Source organism: Varanus komodoensis, unplaced genomic scaffold (assembly GCF_004798865.1).
Source record: "Varanus komodoensis strain SLA01 unplaced genomic scaffold, ASM479886v1 scaffold3, whole genome shotgun sequence".
NCBI lineage: Eukaryota > Metazoa > Chordata > Lepidosauria > Squamata > Varanidae > Varanus > Varanus komodoensis.
The window spans coordinates 36,029,422-36,048,757 of NW_025335761.1; the positions used below are offsets into that span (position 1 = coordinate 36,029,422).

A 19,336-nucleotide genomic window follows, 5' to 3' on the forward strand; every position below is an offset into this window, starting at 1 on the left:
GAGAGAGAGAGAGAGAGAGAGAGAGAGAGAGAGAGAGAGAGAAGGGCACTAGCTCATTTACTCAGTGGTTATGCTGTCTGGTGTTTCATATGGACATATGAAGCTGTCATGTACTGAGTCAGACCATTGTCCTTCCACTTCAGTGCTGTTTCCGAGGCCTCAGGCAGAGCCTTCGCCAGCTACCAGACCCCTTTAACCACAGAGGCCAAGGGCAGAATGTGGGACCTTTTGCATGCTATCTGCAACTAAGATTTGCCCCAGCCCAATTTACTACTTCAAGAGGAGAACATGTAGCAATTCTATTTTCTTATGACTTTTCCACCCTTGCAGATATTCCAGTGATCCCTGACTTGGAGGAGGTTCAAGAGGAAGACTTTGCCATGCAGGTGGCAGCCCCACCAAGGTAAGATGATTACAGCTGCCAAAGCAGCCCGTGTACTAAAATAGTTGTCTTCAGTGGATCTGTTTCTCAACTAAACTTTGTGCTATGCGGAGGTTTGCTTGAACTGTTAGATAATTAACACAGTTACGGATGCTGGTGAGGGACGTAAAGTACCTCCACCTGATTTTTTACTCTATTCCCAATTGCAGTGTTCAAGTGAATAGAGTACTGACCTACCGTGACCTGGACAATGATCTTATGAAGTATGCCGCTTTTCAGACCTTGGTGAGTTCAGCCAAATGGAAATGTATGCTTTCCCTGCCTTTATTGGAAGAAAATGGCAGTCCTTTGCTGCTGCCACCAAAAAAAAAAAAAAAAAAAGGCACCTTTTGCTCCCACCCCCAAGACATCACTCTTCACTCCATTTTAAGGCCATGTGAATGTGTTGCTCATACTGCTGATGTGGCCCTTGGTGTTCTCCTGGATAAAAGTACCTCTTTGGTGTTATTCTTCATGGTTAGTTGAGACATTGTGGGTGCACTTCTTCTTTCTTTAATGGTCTTTGGCTATCAATTAGTTATAATTCATTTGGCAGAGCTGCCTTCCCTCCAGTGGGAAAAAGTGGTCACTTTTATACTTTGGAGCTATGACAAAGCATAGACCGCACTTGGAGATTAAAAGGCTATGATAGTGTTATTGAAATCCAGTGACAGGAAAAGGCACAATTATGTTAAAAAAATAGAGGAGGGGATTTTCTCAAGTACCTAAAAATGCTTTAAATAAGCCCAACGTCTTTCAGAAAGATATTTCGTTCCTGAGGCCATTCATTTTTGAAAAAATCTTACTGATACTCTGTATTGATCTACTCTATTTATTGTATTGTCCAGTTATAACTGCAGAGCCTTCCTGAGAAGATATTTCCAAAATGGTAACACAGCTAGGTTTTTTATTGAAAATCATTGTGTTATCCAGTTGCTAGTGGATATGAACAGCTTCGCACCATCACTGGCTGTGTAGGATTTCCAGAAAACAAATAGAAGTGCCCTGTAATTACTGCATGAATGGGCACACCCCTTCTTGATCTAGGAAACAGGATGATGGCTTGAATCCAGTGCTAACCAATCATCAGAGGAAAGGAAGCCACTGGTGGAACAGACTGTTCCGCCTCTCTTCCAGTCCAGCAGGTGTTCACCCAGTCTGCTGTGGTAGATTAGGTGGGACTCTCTGGAGTAGAATTGGGAGGTGTGTGGGGTTGGGAAGGAGAACAAGGGGAAGTCCCACTGAGTGAGTGGAAGTCTGCTTTTCTGATGTTGGATTTCAAACTAGGTTTTTCTGTGTTTTCCCACAGGATGGAGAGATTGACCTGAAGCTGCTCAGTAAGGTTCTAGCTCCAGAGCAGGAAGTACAAGAAGTGAGTTTACTCAGAACCAACCAGACTGACCTGCTTGTTGAGTCTGCCCCTCAGTTAGATAGGGATTAGGCTGTGTTTGCACTGGTGACCCTCTTTCATTCATCATAGTTTCATTTAAGAAGTTGTCTTACATTGAGCCAGACCAGTTGTCCATTCAGTTTGCTATTACGTACATGGCCTGGGAGCAGCAATCTGAGAGGTCAGAGTGGGTCTTTCCAAATCCTACTTAGCAGTCATGGACCAGTACTGGGACTGTTTGCATGCAAAGGCCATGCCCTGCCATTCTCCTGTGACCCTTTCCTACCAACACAGGTTCCCTGTCCTTGGGGTTGTGAGCTGGTCATTTTTGGGGTTAAGTACAGCCTGTTGCTGAACATATCTATCCAGCCTTGTGCAGATACACAAAATGCAGAAGAAACCCATGAAAGGCAGCTGTGGGGAGAGTGATTCGATGTATGTCTTGCGGTGAGATTGCCAGGCTCAGGGGCCATTTTGGGATTTTAGCCCACTGTGGCTCTTCTTGAGATAAAGCGGTATAACACAGCAAGCAGATGTGCAAGAGCCTGGAACCTTGTTATTCAAGAGAAGCTTCTCAAGGCTTTCAAAACAGTATTGTAAATCAATCTGATACCGTTGAAAATGCCTAAATTATTGCCTATCTATGAATATATAAAGCACCGCAATATCTAAAATGGAACTTAAATGTATTCTAAAACTGCAAAGGTTACTACCATTCCCAGTACTCCCCAGTCAGCCATAGTTGCAGGGCTTTTTTCTGTCTAAACATGCATGAGGTTGCTCTACAAGTGGCACTGTGAAGTTGTTCTAAAAGTGACAGGGATTAAAACCAACACTTTACAATATGCAGGCCTGTTAGAAGAGTTTGGTCCCTGCTATACCTCAAGACACAAGCTTCTTACTGCCATTTGGATAATGTAGTTGATTTCTCTACGTAGTAGTTCTGTTATGCTCTTTTTCTTCCTGCCAGGATGATGTCAGCTGGGACTGGAACCATCTTTACATAGAAGTTGCTTCTGAGCTTCTAAGTGAGTGGGACTCAGGGCAGCCTGAAAAGGAGGACGGCCTCACACCACACAAGAACCAAAGCCTGTGTTTTGGCTAGTGATTGTGCAGCCACCATCTACACAAGCACAACTGTACTTTTGCAATGCAGTTTTTTAAAATATGCACTTTGTAACTAGTCGAGTAGAACTCCTAGCTGTGCAATCTACAAAGAAGGAAGCAACAATATGGAAATAAAAAAGCTCCACCACTCACATCACACACCTTCCTGAGCTTTTGTCGTACACTGAAATACACACTTGGAACAGAGGTTTCCTGTTCTGAATCCAACTGGAAGCTCAGGGCCTGGTTGATCTTACTGGCTGGCTGCCTGCTTTCCCAAGATCAGAGTGGCTTTTGTTTTTAGTAGCATCATGTCTCTAATAGCAAACCTAAGTGGTCCTATGCCAAAGCATGGAAATGGAATGGTGCTATCAGCAGATATGGTAAATGTTTCTGCATATTTTAGGGACTTTGTAGAGATGCAGGAAAAAGGTCTTGGTGAAAAGAAAGAGGGAGACCAAAAACCTCTCTCAGCATGGGTTGTAGGCCACCTTCTCCCAGGAACTGAACATTACAATCAGTTAAAAGCCCAAAGACAAGGCTACTGGATGAGCTATCTTTTCCTTGGGGAAAGCAGACAGAAGCAGCCCACCATACAGATTCCCTCTAGCAGTTCCCACTCAGGTGGCTTCTCTTTCCCCCATCTGCCACCACTGAACTATGCACAGGCATCTTGCCCCCAGGAGTAGGAAAAGACAGGACAACCTGGCAGTAACCTAAATGAAGAAACCTGAAAGGGGGAGGTGAGAGCATATAGTTAAGCCATCAGTAGTAAACAGCTAATACAAAGGAAAGGTTGAACCCCAACATTTTATTGTATATCACCTTGCACACTTTAAGTAGAAAGGTGATTCTTAAATGCATAATAATAATAATGATTTAGAGGGAGGAACTAGCCCAGAGGGAGAAATTAGCTCTCATCAAAGGAAAAGAAGGAACTTTCCCAAAGTATAAGTGGAGGTGGGAAGGGAACTGCTCCAACACAAACTTTGACAGCCAGATAAGACATCGGAAAAGTGTGGGGGCTGACTGCAAAGCTTGCTGTGCAACCAGCTTGTCTATAGCACTAAAGTATAGGAATGGGGGAGACTTGTGTTCAGTTCGCATTTAATACAAGCAAGCAACTTTCCATTTCTGAACCAACAATTGTTCTGAAAATATTACTCTTTCAAATACACATCTCTGATCTTTTACAATGGAATTCTTCAATAAATATGAGTTACAAAGATATAGGAAAGTACGCCAAATGCATATAATCGTGAAAATATAGTTTGGAATATTGCATGTAAATGTGTTCATTAGACAACATTGCATAAAATATGTACATATTAGAACAAATATGCAAAACATGCATAGAGATTTGCATGCATACTGATTTTAAAAAGTTCATGAAGTTTGAGATAAACTGAATTTAAGATTAGAAAAATGAGAAACTGAAAAAATGAAATTGTCAGATTTGTTCATCCCTACTAAAGCAATCAATTTGAAAGATGCTGATGAACCATGAATGGAAGTTTTTAATGCCTGCCCCAATGCTCAGCAATAATTTCAAGAGAATGAAGGTTGACCCCACCCCCTTTGAGTTTTGGTGGGCCCCCAGTCTGTTCCTTCTGTTCCCTCTAGTGAACTGTAGTAATGGCTGCTCTGAACCTACGTAGATGTTTGTGGTTCATAAAGAAAATTAGGCAAGGGCTGCTGAAGCCTCACCACTGTTTATTTCCCCTACATGGAAGAACCATGCTTGTGATGTAGCCTGTTTTCCTGGGAGGTACTCCATTGATACCATTTGTTCTCTGTGTTATAAGAGGGAATCAGGAACTCCTGCTTGGTTCTAGTATTCTGGTTCTACTGGTATGATAGACTGCATTCTTAGCATTGTCTTTTGTTGTTGTTGCTGTTGCTGTATTTATCCCTCAAAATCTGAGAGGCGATGGCAGAGATCCAGAGTATTGTTTTCCTCTTGTACAGGAATGCACAAGCTAGACACCCCACAGCCTTTAACCAGGCACAGAAAGCCTATCTGTGGTGTATCTGCGCTTCACTCAGCAGTCTTTCCCGATTCAGCTGCTTTTCCTTCTACCAAGACCCACATAGGCTCCGTCCACTGCACACCCATTTGAAAAACCTTTCATTAAAATTCAGAAAAACAAATTGGCTCAGTCCCTCAGATGTGCACCTGGAAACACAGGGAAAATGTGTGCTGCAGTTCTTAATTATAAGCTGTGGGACTGACTGGGGTAGAAATGCTTTCTTCCTCGGCATTCTAGGGTCAGACTCCGGTGCGCACTGCTCTCCTGTTTAGCTGGCATCCTGCTGTGGCTATGTTTGCTGTTGTTTGTCACTCTCAACTCCGAAACCTGAAGGGAGTATCTACCTTGAGAATGAGGGCAGAAGGGCCCTGTAGCCTCAGGAGCAGGCCGGTGGAATGGAGTCCACACCTCCCTAGACAGCATGTTCTTTATTTTCTGGCTGTTCTCAGTCTCTCCTCTAGCCCACACAGGGTGTTTCATTTCGCCAGGAAAACAAGGTACTGGGCAACTGAAAATCTGAAACAGAAAAGTTGCAGGTAGTATTCAGAATTCAGTGCTGTATTTAGACATGTAAGAAGAGTTCTTGGCCAGTGGTTCAAGTGGGCAGAGCTGGACTGAAGCAGCAAAGAGCCAGTATAGGGACACAATGGCAGAGAACTCCTGAACTTGACCTCTGCACTTGTATGTGCATGAAGCCTTTTAGCTAGTGCCAGTTTGTATTCTTGGGCATTCTGCTGTCTCAATCAAACAAAATCAGTTCATTGCTTTGAATATATTTCAGGCATCTGTGGAAAAGACTCTGCAGTCCTTTGTTTGGCATGGGTAGGAGAAACCAGCTGACCACCCCAGCCCTTGCATCAATTTTGCTCATACATGAAACAGCTGGGCAGACCTCCAATGAGATGTTTTGCTGGCAAGGGCCTGCTCGGGGTAGAGCACGTACTCTTGAAATGCAGGAGAACCCAGGCTTGGCATGATGGGGCTGAGGAGAGCTAATGACTGGAAATCCTGGAGAGCCACTGCAATTACTGTGCATAGTACTTAGCTATATGGACCACTGAGCTGACTTGGTAGATAACGTGGTTTCCTATGTTCCTATGTTGCAGTTCAAATTCATCATATCAGTTCTGTGCAATTATGTAACTATAGGATGCATACATAAATCTTTTCTATAGTCAACAATCCTAATTCCAAGGCATGCCACCAATCTCTTCAGAGTCTCCAGTGGCCCTACCAAATTGAATCAACAGGTGAAAAAGAGAGTTGCAATTTCTTCTTCTTCTGCCCTCTCAATGCATCTTCTTTCAGGATCCTATTTTTGGCTACACTGCTCTCATTGGAATGTGGCTGGGAACGGCTGCTTCCCCTTTCACATGACCTGATGCAGTCCCAGGATGAACTGGGACATCAGTGCTGTAGAAGCCAGTGAAAACAATGAAGCACACCTGGAAGCCCAAGCAAGTTCTTGGCCATGTGCTGGAATACACCCAGGTCTCTTGCCTGAGGCTGAGCTGCATGAGGTGAGTCCTGATTTTCTAAAGAGATTCTCCGGGAAGTATCTGCATGTGCTTGAAAAAGCCAGAGTGAATTGTTCCTGTGTGTAACCCCTTGGAGTTGCACTGAAGTTTGTCCTTGAATGGCATTTCACTGCCAGCTGATTCTTACAGTGCCGACAAATGTGCCTTTCCTGTCCTGATCCAGGGAGGTGATATCTATCAGCTAGAGTAGAGTGTCTCAGACCATGTCATACTGACACCTTTTAATATTTCAGACTTGTGAACTGTTTCATAACCAGCCCCTACCCTTCTGGGACCTGGGCTACAGCCCTGGCCTTTGAACTATTGCATCTCTGTGGGGTCTTAGCAGTGGCACGAAGTGATGTACCACTGCTCCAATCTGCCTTCTGAGCAGAAGATTCACCCTTCTTTGCGGGGGCGGGCGCTGACCATGGATCATAATAATAAGCTTGCTAAATGTTTTGAACTTGTTTTCCTTGCTCCACCCATTCCTTACTATGCTTGATGACTCCCCCTTTGTGCCTCTCTAAAACCTGCCTTTCTGTTAGCAGATTTTGTGCCACAAATATACTTTGTGTGTGCCATTTGCAGACTCTGCCCCTCGCTTTGCCCCTGCCTGTTTCTACTTGGTTCTCTGGCCTTGCAATCTTTTCCTGCCAGTCACCTGCCTGATTTAGTCCCCCATCTGCCTTGCTTGCACTGTGGAAGCAGAAGGCAAGATTGTGCAATGGATTCCAGTTCTCTGTTCCAGGTAGCTATGCCATTAAAAAGCTTCTCCAGAGGGCTGAAGGAGGGGGTGTTGCAGAACACTGTGGAAACTGTCTTCAGGACCTGCCCAAGATACTTTGTTGTCTGCAGCAAAGAACAAAATGGTGCCTGCTCCCATTGTACATGTACAGGCCAAAGGGACGGGCAGCAGCTTAATCTTCCTTTCACGCAGGGCATCCTCCACACCTGAAGGAAGCAGGCTAGTTTAAGAAACATGGGACAGACTGTGAAGTACAGTGCAATCTCCCAGTGCCTTGCTGCTCTCTCTCAGCATCTTCCTCTGGAGGCAACTGATTGCAGCCAGTTCTCCTTAGCAGGCTGCAACAGGAGAGGGGAATTGACCAAAATCAACAGCTGTGCAGAAATGATGCCCCATATCAATGCAGTGAAGTGTCCCAAAAAGTATTATTGTCAGGCTGGGGCTTCCTGTGTAATAATAATCTCTCGTAAAACAGGGCTAGCAATCTAAATGTTTGAACTCATCTTAGTGCAGCCTTTCCCCATCAGTATCTTCCAGGTGTGCCCAGAGTACATCACCCATCATTTCTAGCCAGCATGGCCATTGGGGGAAGCCTGCTTCAGTAGTTTGCTATGAAAGTTTATAGCTCTTTTAAATAAAACTTCAGTGGTGATTTATCGGGAGTTTGTAGTACATCACACACATGCACTGGAGCTGTCCATCTAGAAGGAATCTGACAATGTAGGCTAAAATATCTCAGAGGTTTCTCAGCCATCTCCTCAGTGAATTCTCTTGCCATAGCTTGTGAGCCTCAAAAGAGGGCTAGATCATTAAGTGAAACAAAGTGATTGGAGGTTTGTGGGGTCACTATGTTAATAAGCTGGAAAGACTCATGCTGAAGAGTCTCAGGGAAAGCGGAATTAATTCATGGCATATGCTCCCAGCATCTGCTGTGGTGGCCTGGAGTGGCAGGATCACAGGGCAAAAGAGCGAGAGCCAACCATTTTTGCGTTCCCCTGCTCCTTTTCTTCCTTGGCATGCAGCCTCTTCATTCAGGAACTGGAGCGGAGAGGAAAAGGCCAGTCAAGCACAGCATGGGGTTTGGGTGAAGGGGATGGCTGTGAATTGAAGGGGAAACTGGACTGTTTCCTCTCTGAACAGTGCACAAGTGTGTTTTGCTTTACTTTTTTGGGCATCCACCTGGAGTGGATCATGACTCACAATCCATTTGAACATATGATGTATTTAAATAAAGTTATCACATGGGGTCAGGCATGCAAAGAGAAACATGTGCCATGTAAGAGATGTGGGAAATGGCTAACAAGCAACAGACCGCACCCCAGAGCCTGGATTAGGAGCGGGTGCAGGTGGCAGAAGACAAGAGGGGCTACTGGGAAAAGGACTGAGGGGAAACTATGATCAGATGGGATGGTGTGTGCCAAAAGCAGCAGGAGGTCTTCCTGGGACTGGATCTGTCATTCAAGGGACCCGGGAAGGGCAGCTTACCTGGATCCTTCATCCCTTGGAACAACCCTGCAGCTAAAGGCTCAGGATGGGCCCAATGTCACGGGGATCGGAGCCTGGATCTTCCCCGTCCCGGTCCAGCACTCTAGCCTCTCTACAGCCCAGTGGCTCTTCCATTTTGTACTTCTCTGAATTCAGCTTGTCAAGAAGTTGAGAGGCAGAGCAAAGGGAAGACCACGGCTTCTGTTGTCCTGGCCGGGCAATCTCCAATGGGCCTGGGGCTCCGAGCTGCGATATGTGCCCCTGTGGGGATGCCACCTTCATTGCTCTGGAGGAGGGAGGCAGTGTCAGCTCCAGGCTTGGGGGGGGCTTTGCACAAGATACCCTCCACAGGCCCCTCCCTCAGTGAGTCTGCTTCCTCTCTGTCACAGTCACCGGCTGCGTTTGCACCTTGCCCTCTTTCTCAGCATGGCGCTCACTGGCTCGCGTGACAGGGAGGGGCCCAGGATGAAAGCACCTCCTGCTGCACATCCCCACTGCCACCATTGTGTGCGGAGGGGAGAGGCAGGCAAGCAAGCAGGATGCTCTGATGAGGAGGAGCGGCAAGTCCTGGAAGGTCTCATGATTGGGCCCCTGCTGTGTGGGGCCACTGGCAAGTACTTGACCCTTCATGCCAGCCCTGGACGAGACTGTATGAGATAAGGATCTTCCGAACTAGGAAAATGTCCATTAAGCTCGATCAGATTCTTGAGAGTAGAAAGCAATTGTCTAAATTATGAGATGCATCCCGAAGGATCTGCACATGAGCATGGCCAGGATGAGTCTGCTGATACCCCCACTTGAGCTGGCATTATCCCTGTTCTGGTGTCTTTAATAGTAGCCCAGAACATGGAACTACAGCAAGCACTGTTACATCTGCAAGCCAAGAAAAGCTTGGCCTGAAAAAAGTTTGTGTACCACCTTGCTCTTCAACACACAGGAGTAGGGGCAACTTTTTAACATGGGGCAACTTCAGCTGACCTGCAATGCCTTCTCCTCTTTCAGCCACCTGTCTTCCCTCTTTCATTCCCAAGTTTGCTATAGGCCTTTCTAGGCCAAGACTGCAAGCCCTCTTATCAAGGCCCATCTCCTGTCACTTTCAAGACCACTTCATTATCCCTTTATTATTCCTCTTCTTCTGCTTATCATTATTAATAATCACTCTGGATTGGTTAGCCTGCTGACAGCTGGTCCTTGTCTATTCTTTCTGTCTATTTTAATCCTGTGTGCTTATCTGAAATAAACCTGATCCCTTTTCTTTTAATTAACGAAATCTGGTCAGCCTACTCTTCCCTGTAGACCGATTGCATTTGCTGATACCTAGGAAGAGATGTGCCAGCTAAAGGGCAGATTAATCGGCAACAACATGTCCTACAGCCTTAAGATGTAGGGCAACCTTCCTAAACCTGGTGCTCTCCAGGTCTGGTCTGCAAAGACCATGCTAGTGAGAATAATGGAGGACACTAGGCTTGGAATGGCTCATGTAGGGCATCTTGATAGTCACTGCCATTTTGGATCAGGTGATATGTGTGTGGTCCAGCCTGTGACAGAAGAATCCATTGTTCCTACAGCCACAGATGCTGCTGTGTGTGGTTCATGCTGTCTGCAGAAACGGCTTACTGTAAGGAAGGTGCCTTGCACTAAGTCAGCCCAGTGTTGTCAGCATTTTGCAGGCAGGATGCCTCCCCAGCCCTCTCTGCAGTAGATCCATCCTGGAGTCCCTTCCGTTAATCAGATTGCTCTGTCACGGTGCTTATGCAAACTGCCTGTTTACTGTGTTACTGAAAACTGCACAGTCTCCAACTGTGTTGAAAATATGAACTTGTGTAACACACAAATGCAATTGCAGGACAAGTAGCTGTTTGAAAGGTGATGATGTGGGTAGGGGAACTGTCCCTTTACAAAGTTGCTTTTTCTCATTCATGCAGAGTTGCAAAGGAACAAATCAGGGATCATTTTTTAAAAAGCAGAAAGTCTCTCACAAAGAATCATGGAGAAAGAGAAGGAGACAGAGAAGGATGAGAGAGAGGCTGTGGTGTGACTGCTGCCCTTCCAATTCCTGTGGGATGAAGCCAGTGGGATCAGTGCTCCCATTTCCATCCACCCCAAAGCAATTTCCAAAAGCATGTGCAACCCCTGTCCTGACTTTCCCAAAAGTAAGTGCAATTGAAATCAATGTGATTTACTTCTGAGGAAGGCCATTGAAGATAATATGTGTATTTCTACCTCTTGGCTCATTTTCAGTTAACTGTTCCTTGAGGCAAAGGGTCAAGTATTACATACCAAACTTTTTTTCCCCAAAGGGGAGGGGAAGGGGAAGGCAGCATTGCCGGGCCAGTTCGAAAGAATGAAGACAGCAGGAGGCTGAAGGATGCTGGAAAAGAACAGGAGGACTTCCTTCTCAGAAGGAAGTTCTCGTTTTGTCTTGCTGTGGAAGATACGCCTGCTGAGCCCAGAATGGTATCATACAGACATAGATATAAAAACACACAGGCACACCTGGGGGGACCACAGCACATAAACAACTGTAACGTAACCAGTGAAGAAATGAAGGCTATAATGGCAGAAGTAGCATAAGGAGGACAGTTTGCGATGAGCATCAAGCGACACACCTGGGAGTCAGGAAGTACAATGTAGTCAAAATATTTAGTGCACATTCGGCTGGTGAACAGGGAACAACAGCGAGGAGGAGGAGGAGGCTGCACTGGGGCGTGGGCAGCTGTAAGTGCCTGATGATGTCCACCCAACACTGGCCTTCCAGTCCTTCCAGCCTAGGACTGCACATTGGGCAGCAGCTAGTCTGTGGATAATTAGTATTATTACGTAGCATTTATATCCCACTTTTCTTCCCCTTGCAAGGAACCCGAGGAAGCTTACAAGGTTCTCCTCTTCATTTTATCCTCACAACAATAACCTTGAGGTAGGTTAGGCTAAGAGTCTTTGGCTGGCCCAAAGTCCCCCAGTGAGCTTTATGACTTAATGGGAACTAGAACTGGGACCTCCCAAATCCCAATCCAGTGCTCTCACCACTGAGCCACACTGGTTCTCACTGTACGAGTGAGTTTTTCTCTAGCAACTCACTGCTTCTGCTAGTAATTTTAACGAGCCATGGTAACTACTTTGTTTTTTAACATCCTTTATCCAGACATGGAGATGTCAAGGAATGAACCTTGAAGTAGGGATGTGTGAGGAATCCATTTCAGGGGTGGCAATCCATTGGATTCCCTGGGCTCGGCTCCCTGTAGTCCAGTCCACTTTGTCACAGTTCCAAATCCGAGTTTCTGGCAAGCAAGTCCAACATTCACAAGGCACTTGCCAGAAACTGAGCCCATATACCACACAATCGGTGTCCTTCTTCCATGCTGCCTGCAGCAGCCCTTGTGCTGCTGTACCTGATACAGAAGAAGGTTATTCACATGGGATTTGCCAGGAATTGAGCCTCATGTGTTGTGCAAGCCGTCTTCCTCTTTGTTTGTTCTGCTGCACCTGATGCTGAAGAAGGTTACCAGTTGTGCGACCTTGGTTCTGTGAATGTCTGCACTTCCTTCTAGCTCAGCTAGGTTTGTAAGACTGGGCCAAGCACAAGAGGAAGTCTATGAATGCTAGAGAGGGTTTGTCCTAGCCCTAGGCCCAGTTGGTATCTATCTGGAGTTCTTAAAGAGCTCAAATATGAAATCATGGAACCTTCTTACAAAAACAGCTGGTATGTCCCTAAGATCAGCATCTATATCAGAGGAGTGGAGAATGGCCAATGTAACAGTGTTCAATAAGGGATCCAGGGAGGATTCAGAGAATTACAAGCTGGTTAGTTTAATATCTCTTCTGGATAAATTGGTTGAAAATTATCGAAGATAGAGTCAGTAAACATACAGAGGGACAAGTTCAGCTGGAAAAGACTCAACATGTTCTGCAAAGGTAAATCTTGTCTCAGTAAATATTCAGAGTTCTTTGACAGTGTCACTAGACATGAAGACAACAGTGATCCAGTGACCTTGGACTTCCAAAAGGCTTTGCTAAAGCTACTCACCAAAGCAAAGTTAGCAGCCATGGAATAAGATCTCTTATGGATCACTGACTGGTTAAAGAATAGAAAGCAGAGAAAAGGGATATGTGGAAATTTCTCCCAGTAGAAGGATTCAGACAATGAGGACACAGAGTTCTGTGCCAGGAGCAGTGGTTTTCAATCTATTCAAAAATTATCTGGAACTAGGAGTGATCAGTGAAGTGGGCAAGTAACACCAAATAACACCAATTTAGGAAGGTTAAAACAAAAAGAGATTGTGAGGAACTTCAGAGGGAACTCTCCAGGCTGGGAGAATGGGCATTGAAATGCCAAATGTAGTTCACTGTAAGAAAGTGTAAAATAACGCACATACCATCAACACAACACAACCCCATCCCATCTTGCAAGTATCCTGCTCCTATTATACATATTTGTGGTTCAACCACACTTATAATATTGTATACAGTTTCCTTTGCCACACCTGGAAAAGGACTCAACTGAGTTGAAAACCATGCAGAAGAGGGCAATTAAAATGACCAGTTGGTTGGGGCAACTCCCTATGAGGAATAATTATGACAGTTGAAATTGTTTAGCTTAGAAAAAGGGTGAGTAAGGGAAGAAATTAAAGAGGTGCTCAAAATTATGCATGGCGTGGAGAAAATGGGGAAGGAGACTTTCTTTCTTTCCCATAATACTAGAACTCATAATTGGTGGGAGAGTCAGGACTGGTAAAAGTACTTTTTCACATAGAGCTTAAACTGTGGAATTCACTTTCATGAGATGTAATGCTGGCCACCAGTTTGGATGGCTTTAAGGAAGGATTGGACAAATTCATGGAGCAGAAGACGATGAGGCTATTAGTCTTGGTGGCTATCTGCCACACCTAGTACCAGAGGCAATATGCCTGTATACACCAGTTGCCGGGGAAACATAGTGGCTTGTGTTTCTCTAGTGATGTCATCTCTGAAGAACTACCAATATCTGATTTTTATGTGCCTAAGCAGAAGACAGGGGCACCTGGCTGGAGGAAAATAGCACCATAATAAGCAGCTGACTTGAGATCCTGTAATATGAAGTGCGAGTCCAAACCTCACTTATATCATAGCTGGTGTGGATAAAACCATGGCTGGCTTTCTCCCTGGAGGCCACAAATACACCTCAGAGGAGAGAAAAGGGGTCATGCTGAGGCAGGATTCGAAGGAAGCTGGGGTCAAGGACTATCAGCAGCCCAGGGTCCTTCCCTTCTTTTCCCAAGTGCTTCATCTAGACTGCTGAAAATGGCTGTCTAGATAAAAATTAGGGCAACAGGTGCAACTGTGATAGAGATGACCAATACCCTGACTTGTTCAGGATGTTGGCTGCACGTAAGCCTCCAAGTTCAGAGACATATGTGCACTTCAAGCAGGGGCAATACAGTTTTGCCCCCAGTCAGGTACATGCATACGTAAGTTGACATTAACTTGGGGTAGATTACCAGGTCAGGCTTTGTATCTCTTAGTGATGCATATGACTGAACACACTGGCATTCAACATTAAGCATATGACATCTGTCCATGTTGTATTCTGATCACCATCTTTTGTATACATGTGTTTGTCATCTATTGGACACCTTTGTTCTGCCTATATCAGAGAAATTATTCTTTTTCTGTTGGTTCCACCATTCTCTAGGCCCATCTATATCTTGCTTCATGCGCTTGTCTCTTTTGGCTGCACGCATATGCACCAGTGTGTGGCTGAGGTTGGAAGTATTTATGGCAATTAAAATGTTTTGCCTGGGAGCTGTTTGGGGGCTTTTTTGAAGTGAGGTTTTTTCAGACTTCAAGGTGTTAACAGCCCCTCTAAATGGTTTTGTTTTTTAATTGCAGCAAATGACTGTGGAGCCATTCAAGTGCCCCTCTCTCTCTGCAGTTGTTTCTAAGCCCTTGCAGTCCTCCTTCTATTTATTCTGTTTAATTCAGTCAGGTAGCTTCAGGGCAGTGAAGATCAATACTTTACTTTGATAGAAAAGAATCAGGTTTGAAACACAGAGATAAAACTAACACATTTTGTATAAATTTAATTAAAAATGCACCTTTAGTGGCTTGTTGCCAGCACAAAGCAAGCCCTCCATCCCGCTCCCTTTCTTTCTCTTCCTTTCTCCCTCCTTCCTTCCCTTTCTTTTCTTGTTCCTAACAGGAAATTTCGGAATCTGCTTCGCCAACAAAGCCTCACTTATTTTGTTGTGTTCTCCTCCTCCTCCTCCTCCTCCTTCTCTTTGCCTTGAAAGTTTTAGCATTCGGGGAGATGGAAGGCATGCGAAATTCTAAACAGACCTTCTGCTCTCCAGTCCCTCTTTTAGTGGAGAGAGGGGGATGAAGAGGAAGAATGCTCCCAGGTGCTATGGGGGGGGGGAGCGGGGGGGGGGGGTGCAGAGGGCTCTTTTTTGTTCTTGTTTAAAATCCCAAAAGATGAGTCACTCGGGGGCACTTTCCATGTGGAACGGCTCTGGGCTCCCCAACCTCTTGCTTTGTTAAGAGTAAGAGGAACTGGAGCACTGCAGGCAGGAGCTCCAGCCCCCCTCACTTGCTCACCTTCCCTCCCCAGTCCTGCTGCCAGGAGGACGTTTGTCTTGTGTTTTATAATCTGCCCCTTTCACCCCCTTTCTCGGCATGTCTCTCTTTCTCAATCCTGTTTGTTTGGTTCATTTTGCACATGAGTGCCTTTCCTCCCAGCCTCCCCTCTGCTCTGGCCTCCTCCTGCTCTACACCAATAAAATACACACAACATAGGTAGGACAAGGTGCCAGGGCTCAGTGTGACAAACTGCTCATGCACCACTCCACTCCCAGGGCTGTAAATCTCCCCTGAGATGGGAGCTGGTGGCCACGGCACTGTGGCAGGAGGGCTCCTCTGCTTGCCAAGGTCCCTGGAGAGGGCGGAAGGGCGCAGGTGGCGCAAGGCCGCAGGTGCGCTGGCGGCAGGGTGCAGCCCTGCACAGCGGCAGCACTGGCCGCCTGTGCCCCCCGGCAGTGATTGCTTTCTGCCTTCTGCACACGGTGATTCGTCTGCCACTGGTCAGAGAGTTGGTAATTCAGTATCAACCCCTTCATTAAAAATCATTCTCTCCCACAAGATGTTCGGATGGCTTCGGAAGGGGACTGGACAAATCCATGGAGAAGGCCATCACTGCTACTGGCTAGTCCTGATGGCTGCACGCTGCCTCCCTCACTTCCTTATCTGAACCTGCTGCCATGTGAAGAGTCATATTAACTGTTTGTGCTACCATGGATACCATGCACTAGCCTTCCTCACCCTCCAGATGTGTTGATTACAGCCCCCATAATCCCCAGCTCACAAAACCATTGGCCTTGTGGATTGGGGCTGATGGAGACATAGGTCCAACACATCTGGAAAGTACCATGTTGAGCCAGGCATCTGTACACAATCTGTTGGTAACATGATTTTTAAAGCATATATGAAGTGCTGTTTAATCCTTTTCTGTGGGAGGAAGCTTAGTGGATGGCTGAGAGGTGGTCACTGTCGTGGCAGTTCGTCTCGTTGCTTAAGAACACGGTAGGGCTGTGGCTTTTGGACCCCTGGGCACATTTGGGAACCTGAGAAACTGCTGCAGGTACCACCACAAAAAGGCTCTCAGCGGGTGTGGGAAGTCACATTCTGGCTGCTATGGACACTTAGACAAAAGTGAGCTATAGAGGCGTGTGCATGGGGGTGGAGAATAAGGAAGCTAGAGACAGAGAGGGAGGGAGACATGGCAAGGCAAAAGGAGCAGAGAAAAGAGAAAGATCAAGCTTCTGTAGTTTTAAAACAGGAAAAGGAGGACTTCATGAGAGGGTCAGATCAGTCAGTAAATATATCGAGTTCACAATCCTATATATCCACACTTCAATGAGAGGAAGCCCCATTGTACTAAGTGCGGATTATGTCAGAGTATATGTGCATAAGACTGGGCTGGGCGTCTGTTAGCAGGTGCCTAGTTGCACTGGCACAACCCAAAAGAATAAGGAGCAATCAAGAGTTAGTGCTTTAATCTAAATATACAGTACAATTCAAATCAAGCGGGCAGTGGGTCATGCAAGACAATGTGCCACGACAGATGAAAATGTAAAGGTGACAAGTAGGACTGCAGGCACATTCTAAGCCCCTTCCCTACCTCTTTTTGTTTATCCCTTACTTTCTTCACTGATCCCATTAGTATGCTTGCTATTATGCTGTGCAATAGAACAGGTCCCTGCCCTAGGGCATTACCATCTAAAATGTGGCACAGGGAAAACTTCAAAGGAAGGAGAGGGTGTGAAGGCAGGGGTAAACAGGAATGTGTGATTATATACCTGGGGAGAGAAGGGGGCACACTGGCCAGCCTTGCCATTAGGCAGTGGGAAGTAGCTGCATCACTCCTGATGTTCCTCAGATCCAAATGCACTCCAGAAGCCAGTGCACGTATGTGCATTGCTCTTTTCATGTGACCTGCGGCAGTTCCCCCGCCACACGGTAGGACTGGGGTGGCAGCAAGGTACCAAAGGACGGAGCGTTGTGTGTAATATAGCCTGTCCTTACACCTGTTAAACTAGTTTGCTGCCCCTCCCTGTGATGAAGGACACTGTTGCTTTCCTGCTGCTGAACTGAGACTGACCTGCCAGCTTAGCTGGCTTCTGTATGTGGCACTGGGCAGGGGGTTGTCCAAAATGCCCTGGGCCAGGCCTGTAAGAAGTAATGTGTATGGCATATGGCTTAAAACAACAAGAGAGGCAATTATAACCAAAATGCCAGGTGTGAACGTTGGTGTGCAGAGTTTGAAACTATTGTTTTGCAAAGAGAAGCAAAATGGATGACAAAAATGGCCATCTAGATGAGCCCTTGATTATAGCATACTGAATAGCAAGCTTTGTGAGTAGAGAAGGAATTCAGCAGAAGCCTTGGAGGACCAAGGTGCAATGCTGCATCCGATTCAGTATTATGAGGAGTGAGCATGGAGTTAACAAGGCCTGCAGTGAATTCCTCGTGACTTCTTAGCTCCTCATCTGTAAAATGGGAATAATGGTGACTATGGAGGATTTGCAGTATTACTGTGAAGGCAAAACCACAATTAAGAGGATTAAGGTTGCTGAAAAAAAGCAATTGCTTATGCTATCTACAATTATTAACAGAAGGGGTGAGTTTCTAAAGAAAAACTCACTAGCCAACAGGTTTTGCTGGCTTCTCTTTTTAAAATAACTGGATATCCCTCCCCAGTGTATGTTCCTAAGCTGGAAAGCCAGGGTGTGGGGTAAGCATCGCTGGGCACTTGCCGATGCCCATGCCCCAGCAGGAAGTCCTCTTTGCTGCTGCTGCCTTCGCAGGCCCTGTCCTAGGGTGAGGGTGCCGAGCAGAGGAAGCAGATGGGCTAGAACAGGAAGGACACAACAGTGGTGCTGCATTAGACCTAGATGGGGCGTGCTTCCAGGAAGGAGCCAAGAAGCCACTGAGGGAAAACCCTGGCCTGAGGAGAGAGCGGCTGCAACCCAAGAAAACTCTGTACAGAAGTCCTTGTTTAAATAAAACTTGGAGGTGTGTTTATAAAGTGGGGTGCTACCCACAAACTTGGAAACACAGGGGACCTGTTTTGTGCAGGAGAGTCCTCTATTTGAAGGCTTTACTTCTTTGTTTGAGGGTGTCCTCCAGCCTAGGGCAGGTTTATAGATTACAAATCCCCCACCTGCACCCACACATTCACAAAAGGCACACAAAGCAGGGAGGGCTGGGGAGGGGGAAGTTGCCTATTTGCAGTGGGCACCTGGGCAAAGACTGAACAGGCAGGCACATGGGCACAGCCTTCCCCATGAGGACGAGGCGTTTTGTAATTGCAGGAATGATTACTCCACTTGCACATGCACATTTTGTGCAATGCAGGGACCTCCTCTTCTGCCATGTGCAACTGGACACCCTGCAAACAGGCAGCAGCTCTTCTGGAGCCTGGCTTGGCTTGTCCCAGAGGGAGAGGGCAAGCAATTAGGCAGTGGCAAGATGGTTGGCCTGTTTTGGGAGGGCCCCCACTTCGAGGGTGTCGTACAAGACCTTTTTATTCCAGCAATATTTTAATAAGTTTTAATATTGTCTTTTCTATGTTTTTAACTGCAGCCTGTGTGGGTTGGGAATTTATTTATGTTATATTTTATTTTATGCTGTAAGCCGTCCTGAGGCTTTTTGCGAATAGGATGTCATATAAACATTTTAAATAAATAATAAATTAATAAAAAAATAAGATCCCCCGCCCCCAGACAGCTGCTTTGGCCAGCAGGCAGGAATCATTTGCTTTCCCCCTCCATAGCTCAGCTCTGGCCCTGGTGAACTTGCATGGAGGGAGCGTCCCTCAGCATGTGAGTGGCACCATTCCCTCCCCACTGGCGAGACTAACATCCATTCCCCTGTGGGGAGCCGTGGGCTTTCTAAGCCAGAAGGTACCAGGGGGGCGAGGCAGGCCACGCATCCTGGCATTTCTCACCAGAAATGGATGACTCAGAGCAGCCCTCAGAGTTCTCTGTAATAGAAAGAAATAGGCTGGGAGGAAGGGCCTGTGTGCAAAGCAGAAAATGAACCACCACAGGCAGTCTGTGGGAGTGTAACTCTGAGGAAGGCCACTGTGGCAGTCGGCTCAGCGTGAAG

The 19,336-nt window shown here is 46.2% G+C and overlaps 1 protein-coding gene across 2 annotated transcripts in view; it reads left to right on the forward strand.

Moving 5' to 3' along the window:
* Nucleotides 1-3,070, forward strand: part of IFT43 (intraflagellar transport 43) — a 60,087-nt gene extending 57,017 nt beyond the window's left edge. For both annotated transcript variants that reach the window (XM_044436029.1, XM_044436031.1), the window contains exons 6-9: nucleotides 331-403; nucleotides 592-667; nucleotides 1,731-1,793; nucleotides 2,782-3,070. In XM_044436029.1, coding sequence (XP_044291964.1) covers nucleotides 331-403; nucleotides 592-667; nucleotides 1,731-1,793; nucleotides 2,782-2,916 — 347 coding nt within the window. In that variant the 3' untranslated portion in view covers nucleotides 2,917-3,070. The remainder of the gene's footprint in view (nucleotides 1-330; nucleotides 404-591; nucleotides 668-1,730; nucleotides 1,794-2,781) is intronic.
* The last annotated feature ends 16,266 nt before the right edge of the window (nucleotides 3,071-19,336 follow it).